The sequence below is a fragment of the Hypanus sabinus genome, chromosome X1 (assembly GCF_030144855.1).
Source record: "Hypanus sabinus isolate sHypSab1 chromosome X1, sHypSab1.hap1, whole genome shotgun sequence".
NCBI lineage: Eukaryota > Metazoa > Chordata > Chondrichthyes > Myliobatiformes > Dasyatidae > Hypanus > Hypanus sabinus.
Genome location: NC_082738.1, coordinates 24,740,466 through 24,753,322, shown reverse-complemented (window position 1 = coordinate 24,753,322; position 12,857 = coordinate 24,740,466). Strand labels below are relative to the sequence as shown.

Genomic DNA, 12,857 nt, shown 5'->3' with positions numbered 1-12,857 from the left:
TTATGTGTGAAATGATCTGTCTGGATGGCATGCAAAGGGAAGCTTTTCACTGCATCTTGGTACCATATGGCTATAATGAACCCAGTCATTAATCATGTTCACCCTGTGACTGCATGGCTTTCCCCTGGATATCCCAGCTTCCTCCCACATCCCAACGATGATCAGCCCCTGTAGATTGCCCCCAGTGCGTGGGTGGATGGTAGAACAGAGATGAGCAAGAATTTCTCTAGCCAGAGGGTGCTGAATCTGCGAACTCATCATCACAGATGACTGTAGAGGCCAAGTCATTGGGTATATTTAAAGCAGAAGTTTATGGGCTTCAGGTGCAGATGGTTAAGAGCATCAAGTTCCTAGGTTCAACAACAGTTCCCTTGTAGGGCTGCAGGCTGCAATTTAGTGCAGTGTATCTTGATCTCATTTGGTGCCAGAATGAACTGAGGAAAGTCCGGACATCGAAGAGCCATTTAAGGAGGCACAGAAATAGGCCCTTTGGTCCATCTAGACCATGCCAAGACCATTTCTACTGCCTTCTCCCACTGACCTGCACGGGGACCATAGCCCTCCATATCCCTACCATCCATGTACCTATCCAAACTTCTCTTAAACATTAAAATTCAGCTCACATGCACTTGTGCTGGAAGCTCATTCCACACTCTCATGACCCTCTAAGTGAAGAAGTTTCCCCATATGTTTTACTTAAACTTTTCACCTTTCACCCTTAACCCATGACCTCTGGTTGTAGTCTCATCCAACCTCAGTGGAAAAAGCCCACTTGCATTTACCCTATCTATACTCCTCATAATTTTGTATACCTCTATCAAATCTCCCCTCAATCTTCTATGATCTCAGGTATACAGTCCTAACCTATTCAATCTTTCCTTGTAACTCAGGTCCTCCAGATCTGGCAACATCCTTGTAAATTTTCTCTGTACTCTTTCAATCTTATTGACATCTTTTCTGTAGGTAGGTGCCCAAAACTGCACACAATTATCCAAATTAAGCTTCACCAACATCTTACTCTACTTCAACATAACATCCCATCTCCATAACTCAATACATTGATTTATGAAGGCCAACGTGCCAAAAGCTTTCTTTATGACCCTATCCAAAGGTGATGCCATCTTCGACGAATTATGGATCTGTATTCCCAGGTCCCTTTGTTCGACCGCAGTCTTGAGTGCCCTACCGTTCTCTGTGCAGGATCTACCCTGGCTGATCCTCCCAAAGTGCAACACCCTGCACTTGTCTGCATGACTTATCTGCTCTTTCTTGAAAATTTGTGTATAGTTTATGTTTAATTATGTTTTTCCTGTGAACGTTGTGTACCTGATGGTATGTGCCTGTAATGCTGCTGCAAGTGGGTTTTTCATTATGTCTGAGCACACATGGATTTGTGCATGTGACAATAAATTTGACTTTATACCGGGGGCAGGTTTTCTGATATGAATCAATGTCTCAAAATGGAGGAGTGAACAGGTTCCTCATTCCAAAGCAGATCAATGATTATCAGATATCAAAGTTCTGAACCCAGAGATACCTTTCCTTGGCAAGGTGACATGGCACCTGTACAACTTCCCTTATGGGTCTGAACAAAGAACACGTGCACACACTACGCAACATCCGTCGCAAACCTGGCAGTAACCCTCACCTGCTCCGTGCTGTACTTCGACAGTCGGCCATTCCCATCAAACTCGCCCAGGACATCCTTCACTTTCTTTGTGGAATCTGCAAAAAGAAGTGACAACAATGATTAAGCCTAGTTACTTACTTATTTATGTGACACTGGGAGGCCATTCAGCCTATTGGGCTGATGCTAACTCCTCACAGTCCCATTCCCCCCCCCCCCCCCCGGATGACCAAAGATGTGCGCAGGGTGAGTGCGACCCTCGTAAATCCATTGAGTTGTACAGCACAGAAACATGCACTTTGGCCCAACTCATCCATGCCAACCGAGTCCCATTTGCCTACATTCGGCCCACATTCTTCTAAATGTTTCCATCGATCTGTCCAAATGTCTTTTAAATGTGGTAATTGTATTCACCTCTACCACTTCCTCTGGCAACTCACTCAAAATGTGCACCACCCTCTTTGTGAGGAAAGGTGCCTCTCAGGTCCTAGTTAAATCTTTCCCCTCTCACCTTAAAACTCTGTCCTCAAACTGAGATAGAGCCATTGTTGATGCTTAGGAGATGGAGACGCCAACAGTACACGCATGGTAGATGTATACATGTGCTGAACAATCATGGTGGCGCTGATGAAAAATCCCCTCCAAGCACCAGGAGGTGTTAGTGACTAATTCCGTGCTTACAGATGGGTGGTGTGTGGACCATGTAATATAGAAGCACATAAGCAAAACCAGAGAATATTGTAAATACTCAGCAGGTCGGGCAGCACCTGCAGAAGGAGGAACAGTTAACAGCTTAGACTGGTGACCCTTCTCTACAGACTTGCTGAGTGTTTCCCAACATTTCTGGGTTTGTTTCAGGTTTACAACATCTGCAGCTTTTTTTTGGCAGGATGGATTTTCAGTTGGATACAGAGTTGTGTGAACTTTTCTGCAGAAGAACGAGAGGTGATCTCATTGAAACCTATAAGCTTCATATGAGGTTTGACGGGGTAGTTGGAGAGAATGTGTTTCCCCTGGCTGGGGTGTCTAAACCCAAGGGTCGGAGTTTTGGAATAAGTGGTTAACAGTTCAGGAAAGAAATAGAAACATAGAAAGCCTACAGCACAATACTTGCCCTTCGGCCCACAAAGCTGTGCTGAACATGTCCTTACCTTAGAAATTACCTAGGGTTACCCATAGGCCTCTATTTTTCTAAGCTCCATGTACCTATCCAGGAGTCTCTTCAAAGACCCTATCACATCTGCCTCCACCACCATTGCCGGCGGCCCATTCCACGCACTCACCACTCTCGAGTAAAAAACTTACCCCTGATATCTTCTCTGTACCTACTTCCAAGCACCTTAAAACTGTGCGCTCTCATGCTAGCCATTTCAGCCCTGGGAAAAAGCCTCTGACTATCCACACGATCAATGCCTCTCATCATCTTATACACCTCTATCGGGTCACCGAGGAGAAAAGGCTGAGTTCACTCAACCTATTCTCATAAGGCATGCTCTCCAATCCAGGCAGCATCCTTGTAAATCTCCTCTGCACCCTTTCTATGGCTTCCACATCCTTCCTGTAGTGAGGTGACCAGAACTGAGCACAGTACTCCCAAGTGGGGTCTGACCAGGGTCCTATATGCTGCAACATTACTTCTCGGCTCCTAAACTCAATCCCATGGTTGATAAAGGCCAATGCACCGTATGCTTTCTTAACCAATGAAGAGAAAGTTCTTCTTCCAGAGCATGGTGGACATTTGGAATTTTCTATATAACATAGAACAGTACAGCATAGCAAAAGGCCACCATATCTGTCCAAAGATGACGCCAGGTTAACAACTACATCACTTCTGCCTGCACATGATCTACATCCCTTCATTCCCTGCCTGTACATGTGTCTGTCTCACAGCTTCTTAAATGTTTCGACTGTATCTGCTTCCACCACCACCCCTAACAAACTGTTCAAGGCACTCAATAGTGTCTGTGCAAAACAACTTGCCCTGGAAACTTACCCCCTCTCACCTTAAATACATGCCCTCTAGTAACTGACATTTCTGTCCAAGAGGACTGTGCAGGCTCAGTCATTGAGGATACACAATAGTGATCAATACATTTCTGGATCAGATCCACACTTATTATCATTGATTGATATGAGGTGAAATTTTGTTGTTCTGCAGCAGCAGTACCATTCAACATTCTATAAATTTGTGAATCTTGAGGGAATTGAGGTTTCTGAAAGAAGATGGCGTCGAAGTAAATGATTAGTCATGATCTTATTGAATGGCGGATAAGGCATAAAGAGGCCAAAAGGCTTCCTGTTACCTTGATTTCTTCTGCTCCTGCATTTCTTTTATTGAAGAAGGTTTGGCAAGGCATATCACTAGATGCAACACTGTGGGAACTGCCTGCACTTGTTATGGGTGGAGAGGAGGGGGCAGAGAAGGGAAGGGAACTCTGCAGAGTCCTTGCTGAAGGTGAGTCAGAATTTCGGAGTAATAGAGCAATACACCATAGATACAGGGCCTTCAGCTCGACGAGCCGACGCTGAACAAGGTGTCCATCCAGCTGCCCTGCCCCACCCCTCCAAGTGCTTCTTAAGTAATACTATTGTACCTGCCTTAATCACTTCCTCTGGCAGCTCATTCCATTGTCTCGCCACCTTCTGAGTGAAAAAGTTGCCTCTTTTAAATTTCTCCCTTCTCATCCTAAACCTATGCCCCCTAGCTTCAAACCAGCTCACCCTGATGAAAAGACAATTACCATCCAAATTATCTATGCCTCATATAACTTTAAACATTTCTATTTGCTTGTCCCTCTTACATTCCAAGGAATAAAGACCTAGCCTCTTCCTATAACTCAGGCCCTCCAGTCCTGGCAAAATCGTTGTAAATCTTTTCTACACCCTTTCCAGTTTAAACACATCTTTCTGAGGCGGGAGAGCGGTGGTACCGACACTCACGAGCAAGGAAATGATGGAGTGCAGACACTCATCTTTAAACTAATGTGATATATGTACCCAGGTGCCTGTGATGCTGCTGCAGGTAAGTTTTTCATTGTAACTGTACCTCACCACACTTTTGAGCAGATGACAATAAACTCGACTCATCTTGAAAACAAAGGTCGGGTAGGATAGCCTTGCATTGACTGGATCTTAAAAGAGTGAGAGGAGACTTGATTGAAATATGTAATATCCTGAGGGATCTTCTCTCAGAAGGCATTCAATTACTGGGACTCTCTTCCTCAATGTGCAGTGGAAGCAGAGTGTGTGTATGCCTTTAAGGCAGGCGGAGATTGATTCATGAAAAGAAGATAAAAGGCTACTGTGGGTGGACAGGAATGTGGGGCTGAGGTTATAGCTAGATCAGCCACAAGCTTATTAAATGGAGGAGTCGAGAGAATGCCATTCATTAACTCTTCTTTCGGATACAGAGTTCCAGATGAGGTTGTAACAGAAGATGAACAGAACAGAATTAACGGGGTGGATGTGGAGAGGATGTTTCCTATAGTGGGGGAGTTTAGGACCAGAGGGCACAGCCTCAGAATACAAGGACATCCCTTTAGGAAAAAAATGAGAAGGAATTTCTTTTTTCAGAGGATGGTGAATCTGTGGAATTCATTGCCAAAGTTGTCTGTGGAAGCTGATAAGTTCTTGATTAGTCAGGACATGAAAGGTTACTGAGAGAAGGCAAGAGGGATAATAAAATGGCCATGATGAAACGGCGGAGCAGACTTGATGGGTCAACTGGCCTAATTCTACTCTTACATCCTATGGCCTATGCTGTCTTTGCTTTTGCAGTCAGGTAACTTACCATTGCAACATTCTTACCACTGTCTACAGCACAGGCTGTACAGGCGAGAACGGGGTAAGATCACCCATTCCTTCAGAGGCAGATGAACAAGGTTTATGCAAAAGGCAGTGCCCCTGTCTCTGGGTTTACAGTCTGCAACCTGACAAACAAGTGTACAAGGCAACACTTGCCAGGACTGGCAAGGTTACTGGAGACTAAAATTCCAGCATTATAATCAGATAGAGGTAGAGAGGAAGGACAGATATGCTTTCTATAACAATAGGATAGCTAAAGAGATTTCACCCACTAAAACAGGCGACCTGATGTGAAAAATAAAAAAAAAACTGCAGATGCTGAAAATCTGAAATCTCAGTAGCTCAGGCAGCACCTGTGAAGAGAGAAACAGTTAATGCCTTGTACTGTCACAAAACAACGAAGTTCATGACATACGTCAGTGGTAATAAACCTGATCTGATTCTGTCAAATAAAGTATTACAGTTTGAAAGAAAGTGCAGTGCAAGTAGACAATGATAAAGTAGATCGTGAAGTTAAGAGTCTGTCTTATATAGGGAACCATTCAATAGTCTTATAACATCAGAGCAGAAGCTGCCCTTGAGCCTGCTAGTCCTTGTTTTTGAGCTTTCATGTCTTCTACCTGATGAGAGGGGAGAGAAGAGAGAATGTCTGGGATGGGTGGTTAGCATTAGAGTTTAGGGTTAGTGCTGAGAGAACTTTCCTGGTAATAAGCTATTGATAGCATCAAGCATTTCAAAGCCAAGGTTCATATGCTGATGTGAACGCGAAAAGTGACCAAACTGCAAGATAGGATGTAGCTTACAGGACATGGCTTGCTAAGTACAAACAGAATCGGACAAGAGGTACTTACTGAAAAGAACCTGTGAGTGACTGATGACAAGATTAGATAAGATGGCCGGCATGTTTTCCTCAGCTCATTGGTTTTATTTTTACTTTTTTACTTTTTTTTACTTTAATTTTTACTTACTTCACCCTTTTCCTCTTTCATTAATCCACCTACTTCGCTCTCGCATTACTTATCATATAATCAGACTGTTTGGACCTATTGGGCACTTTGATCATGCCAACCTTTTTGTCTAACTGCACTAAACCCGCTTGCCTGCATCAGGACCATATCTCTCTATGCCTCCCTGACTGAAGTGCCTATCAAAAGTAATGATTGTAACTGATCCTCTGCACTCTCCCCAGTGCAACCATATTCTGCCTGTAGGGTGATGACTAGAACTGCACACAATACTCCAAGAGTTTGTAAAGTTGCAATATAGTGTCTCACAATGCATTTTTTGTGTCATTGCATTCTGTTATGGCTTTTCCCTTGTACTACCTCAATGATCTGTATGGATGACACGTAAAACGATGATTATCACTGTATCTTGGTACATGCAACAATTATAAATCAATTTACCACCTTACAATTGTTGGAATTAAGTTGCATCTGCCAACACACCATTCAACTCCTGAGCCAGACTCATTCATGTCCAGTTGACTTTACTGTCATATGCTTCCTTTTATTTCAAGGATCAAGGATCAAACTTATTCACCATGTAGTTACACGCATTAGGAACTTGCTGTGGTATTCAGCAAAAGACGATATTCAACAATTATAAAGAATTATATAAAAATAAAGTTAGAGATTAAAGTACGGATAGGGAATAAAATGGGCATAAGTACCATCTTGTATTTACAATTTAAATGGCATTATAAAAAGAGGTTTAAAGAGTTTAGAGTGCAGTATCTGAGATAATAGAGGGGAGCGGGGTGGTGCTAACTGGAATGGTTGATCAGATTAACTGCCTGGGGGGAAGAAATTTTTAAGAATGATGTGAAGTTTGTGTTTTAACCACCCTATAGCACCTTCCAGAAGGGGGATTTTGGGAAAGGCAGTTTGCAGGGTGGGTAGTATTTGCAATGATTTTTTTCCTGTCCGCTTCTTTGTCCTGGACACATGCAAGTCCTGCAGCGATGGGAGACTGCAGCCAGTGATGTTTTCAGCTGACCTGACAGCTTGCTGTAGTTTTTGTGTGTTGTGAGAGGATGCTGCACTAAACCAGACAGTAATGCGGATCAAACCGTCAATATTTTGCCTTTCATTTCTGAATTATGTTGGCTATGAACTCTCACTAACTCTTTTAAAAGACTCCCACTGATGTTGTTGCTCCCCACGTTTGCCATCGGCAGTTCATCCACTTCCTTCCCTTTGGCAGTTTTGCTCCTTGTCCCCCACCCCTGTGTAATTAACCCCTTGTTAGTTTGACCTCTTCCTTCCCTCATGAGCTTGCCCTGATGTTTGCACCAGGTTCCTGTCTCTGCTCATTTTGTTTCAATGCTCCCCAATGAGGCTCATGTCCACCTTTGGTGAAAATTAGCGCTGCTCCCAAGCAGAGTAGGTTTATGCAGTGGGAGACAGCAAGTTCAGAAGTGGAAATTTTGCCTGTCCCATGAATCATAAGCACGATTGGGCTTGGTATCGTGTTGTGGCCTGTGATGAACTGCGCTTAAACAGTCTGGCTAAAGACAGCTTGAGATAGAACAGCAACCCCAAGCAAGTAAGTGATCAGTGGGCATGCATTGATATCATCAAGTGGTGATCAAAGGCATTAAAACAGAAACTGGAGATCTAAGGAAGCTTGAGGCAGGGAGCGGGAAGTGTGAGTTGGGTTCATTACTTGAACAAAGAGCTGAATGAGTGTCTGGGACTGAAGTCTGAAGGGTAGTGTAGAGACTGAGTAATTACAGACTCCATGGCAACAACAGCTCTTATCCTGTAGATACTATGGCAACATCAGAGTGGAACAGTCTCACACAAATGAGTGCTCACAAGGCCTGAAGTTGCTACTCAGGTCAGTTTAAAATGAGGCTGTTAGCAGGACAACATGGAAGATCTGACCATGCCTGTACTATACAGCAACTAATGTGTACACACATACACACATAATTGCACCACAAACATCCATACCCCACTCACACATGCACAAGCAGTTTACATACAGTTGTAAATATGCAATGCCAGTGCATACAAATACATAAGCACACATTCACACACATCACAAACTCACACCAAACACATAAACACACACATATGAACATGCAAACACACAGACATAAGAAAATATAACTGTCACATACACACAAGTACTTTGCACCATATGTACATACACTTAAAATGCACACATACATCACACATGCACACCACAAACACGCAAACATACGCACAACACTCAAACTTGCTCGTGCACAAATGCACATTCAGCTTACATGCACTCATACACATATGCAAAAATACATTCACAGACACGAATACGAGCACACAGACACATGCAGACACACTGGCATACAAATGCACTCAGGCATTAACGCACACATATGCCCATACAGGCACTCTCACCTCTCTGTACTGAGGACCTGACCGCACCTCCCGGGCTGAGCACCAGCTGCTGGAAGTACCGGGTGTAACGGTGCCCGTCGGTACCCGCGCACCACGGGACTCTGCCTCCAACTTGACTGGAGTTGGGGGAGGTTTTGCAGGGGAAGGATGAGGTTGACCGGGCTTGGGGCAGGTAGGGGACATGGTCGACCCGACGCGCTGAGACGCCAAGGTGGGGTGGGCATCCCCCTCATTCTCCCCTGCCCTACCCTCCTCCTCCTCCCTCCGGCAGCATGCTCCACCCACATCGACCCATTGCGACGCACGGGCCGTTTTCACTTGATCCCGGGTCCTACTCACACTCAATGTACTGGTGAAGCTGAGCGAACTCATCGGGACTCAGGGTGGTGAACGCTTTCCCGTCCATCGGCGCTTCCTCAGGGGACTGGCTCCAGCAGGGAACACCTACAGGAGGGTGAGGAGAGAGAGGGAGAGGTCAGATGACAGTTTCTCCACCAGCGTCCCAGCCTCTAACCTACCCTGTCAGCAGCGCTACTCGCGGCTGCCAGGTCACGGTGAGAGGAGGTGGGTAGGGCGGTCTGCCTCCTCACCTAGCACACCGACAACACTGCCACCCTCACAGCCCCTGTAATTTACCGGAGCCTCCTCTGCCTTGAAGCACAGACCTGAGTGGCGGTGGGGTAGTGCAAATAGCTCCCGGGCCTTGCCAACGCGACAAGTTAAGTTTGACGGATTCATAGGGGATAGGATTCCCTTCCGACGGCCGACCCACGCAGTGGGAAACGGCTGTCACTTCAGGAGCAGAAAAGGCCGGAAGCTTTTGCATTGCGTGACATTGCATCCAAAGCAAAGAGGGTGGGGACAGGAGCGGGGTAGACTGTGAGATCTTCTCCCACGCCCCTCCCCAGTGGGAATCCAGTTTCTACTAAGTTCCTCACCGGGCTTATCTAATTCCCAACTTCTGCTTTGGGAACATCCCGTATATGGATGCACCTGGTTCTGTGCATCCAGCCACGTGGACGCTATGGCCAAAGAAAGCCCACCAGCACCTCACTTCCTAGGAAAGCTAAGGAGATTCAGCACCACAGAGAGCATCCTATCTGGACGCATTACAGCATTTGTCCTGTCTGAAACTACACACATAGTCCATCGTGCAAACCAGCCTTCCCTACATTGACAATGTCTACACTTCCAACTGCCTCAGAAAAGCAGCCAACATAATCAAGGACCCCTCCCATACCGGGACATTTTCTCTCCCCCCTCACTGAGATACAAAAGCTTAAGAACAAGTACCACCAGGCTCAAAGACAGCTCCTATCCCACTGGTAACAGACTCCTGAACACAAGATGAACTCTTGGTTTCCTAATCTATCTCGTAACCTTGCACCTTCTTGCCTACCTGCACTTTCTTTGTAACTGTTACACTTCATTGTGCATCTCGGTTTTCTTTTTACTGCCTTGATACACTTATGTACGGAATGATCTGTCTGGAAGGCGCTCAAACAAAAGCTTTTTACTGTATCTCGGTACATGTGAAAATAATAAATCAATTACCATCTGACAATACTCATCAAACCCCTTTGGAACGACCCCAGTTCCTTTTTAACAAAAATACGTTTACTACAAATCACATTCTACACACAACAATACTACAATAGATACAATAACAGTGACTAACACAATTATTAACACGAACTAAATTAAATTAAAATATTTCCATCCCAGTCACGGATGGCATTTAACTCTTGCGGTGCCTAACGGTCCCGGAACACCTCCATGACACCCGTGCTCTCTCTTCACGGTTACCCGGGCACGGACATACTCCGGAACATCGCCAGGCAGTCCACCCTGACACTACCAATTCGGTTGGGGGGGGGGGGGAAGCCCTGGCTGTACTTCATCGGTGGAGTGGCACAGTTCTTCAGTCTACAGTCCAGCGATGCTGAGGCTTAGACCATACACGGGGAGTGGGGAGTTCGATCCCACCATGGTAATCCCCGAATTCAGATTCAGTTGAGGAAATAATTTGGAATTAAAGCCCGTCCGTGCCGCAGCAAGCAGGAAACTGGCGGGTTGTTTTGAAAACCTATTGAACTGACCAATGCCCTTCAGGGGAAGAAAACATCCCTCCTTTTCCAAGCTGGCCCATACCGCAGTTGTGCTCCCGGTCATCGGAAAAGAGAATCAGGCCGCGTTATGATGCGCACTCTGGCCAAAGACTCTAGTCTTGAAGTCAGACCTTAAAGAGCAGAAAAGCCGCCTTAAGGGACATATGAATGAGCGTGGTTGAGGGATTGGATAGTACCACCTGCGAAGGTCTCAATGCAACTCAGTTCTTTAAACTTACATCCCGCACCGTAATAAAAAACACGGTCGGCATTGGGAAGTTCGAGCAGACTGGTTTCTAAACGCACCGTGTTCAGACATAAAGGTGGAAACCACCAAAGAGCAGCTCACAATTAACAAAAGCCAGCAAGTGACTGGACTGTGGATAGACACCAGCTCTGGGGAACGTCTGCAGCCGCGGCAGGCAGCATTCTCTCACCCCCCCCCCCCTCTCTCTCTCACAGACCGGCTAATCGTTTAACTAACTGCTTTTACTGTCCGGGTTCACCCGCGAGGTCCCGCAGCAGCTTTCCGTTTACCCACGCTCCGCGAAACCCTGCGTGGCTCGCTTCGCTTCCTTTCCCTCGGGTGTTCGGGCTGAAGATGTGACCTCGCGGCCGTGACCGCGCACCACGCTCCTTCCGAAGAGCTCACCCTACCGATGGGCAGCAGAAGCCAGGGAGCTACACCCTCCCGCCACCTCCTCACCATCAACCCCCCGCACCCTTACCCCTAGCACTATGTGTCTGGATCCGGGTCTTGTTTCACACTGCAGTGCAGCATCTACAATCCAGCTCGAGCAGGAGGAGTCACTGCACAGTTCAAAGAAATCCAGGCGAGCAACCTTATGCAGATCGAGCACTGCCTAACTGCTTGTTTGCAGTAGAGTGCAGAGAGCTTAGCTTGTGAATCAGGTCAGGGAAAAACCAAAGCCCCAACCTTACTCGTTCGGTTGCGACCACAAGAAGGAAGGGCACCGGCAGGTTAAATAATCAGCGGAGCCCAGGGGAGGGCGTGGAGGTAAGGAAAGGGGAGGGCGCACAGAGATACGATGCTCTGTGCAATAAAAGCGAGCATTGCCAGTGGAAAAATAGATTCAGACAACACTTACAGCATTGCTTCCTCTTACTGCAGGTTTATGTACAACCTGGCACCAGGAAAATAAAAAACGACGGTGACTCACACCTCCAACCTACAGACTTCCTGTTTGCGATATTGTCACAGGGGTTGCAACTTGCACTCTCTGCAGCAGGTATTCCAGTCGCGCAGACCGTCAGGTCGGGCTGCTCGACAGCGCACGGGCTTGCGGGCTCAGGTGGCTCGGGGAGCGCCGTGTCGGCTGGGCATTCCGCTTTCTGTGACAACCGGACGTCTCATAACCCATGTGGGGAGTCGATGCACTTTGCCAGCGGTTGTCCCATTAAAGGCGCGCCAAGGAAGCCGTGCTTTTTCGCGCTCACCTGGCTGTTTATGGGGTTCTCACGCTGACCTGGTTCACGCCATCTACCAAACATTACCTCAGTGAAAGCAGATGCCATGCCAAAGCCCCTTCAAATCTCCCAGCTTTGCACACAGACTACCCGTAAGGCCCAACACTTAACGCTGACCATTGGAGCGCGTAAGATTCCCAAAAGACCGATAGGAACTCAGACCCTGAGCTGACGGTCCTGCAAGCTACAGGGAATGCTCTTGGATTTGAATAAAGTATTCTTTCAATAACGAGTTATTGCTCTTGAATTAAAAAAAAATCAATAATAAGCTGCTATGCGCACTTTATGAATTGTGGCTGACTCCACAAGCCTGTCTATCTCAAGTTCTGGCTCTCTCTCATCGTCACCTGCCTCTCCCACTCCTTTACTCCCGAAGCTCCAAATCCTTTCAGAGCGTATTCATTGAATTCTCACTGTATTTCTCCAATACTTTGACTCGCTTCA

General features: G+C 46.3%; 1 protein-coding gene across 10 annotated transcripts in view; it reads right to left on the bottom strand.

Annotated features, from left to right (window-relative positions):
- The window catches only part of LOC132384709 (diacylglycerol kinase beta-like), a 207,430-nt gene that overhangs the window by 52,337 nt on the left and 142,236 nt on the right, over positions 1–12,857 (bottom strand). For 8 of the 10 annotated variants that reach the window (XM_059956084.1, XM_059956085.1, XM_059956090.1 and 5 more), the window contains 2 exons: positions 9,157–9,261; positions 1,649–1,725 (listed from right to left, as the gene is read on the bottom strand). In XM_059956084.1, coding sequence (XP_059812067.1) covers positions 1,649–1,725; positions 9,157–9,223 — 144 coding nt within the window. In that variant the 5' untranslated portion in view covers positions 9,224–9,261. Of the gene's footprint in view, positions 1–1,648; positions 1,726–9,156; positions 9,262–11,653; positions 11,854–12,857 lie in introns of those variants that run through there. The other 2 variants (XM_059956091.1, XM_059956093.1) reach the window with 2 other exon arrangements.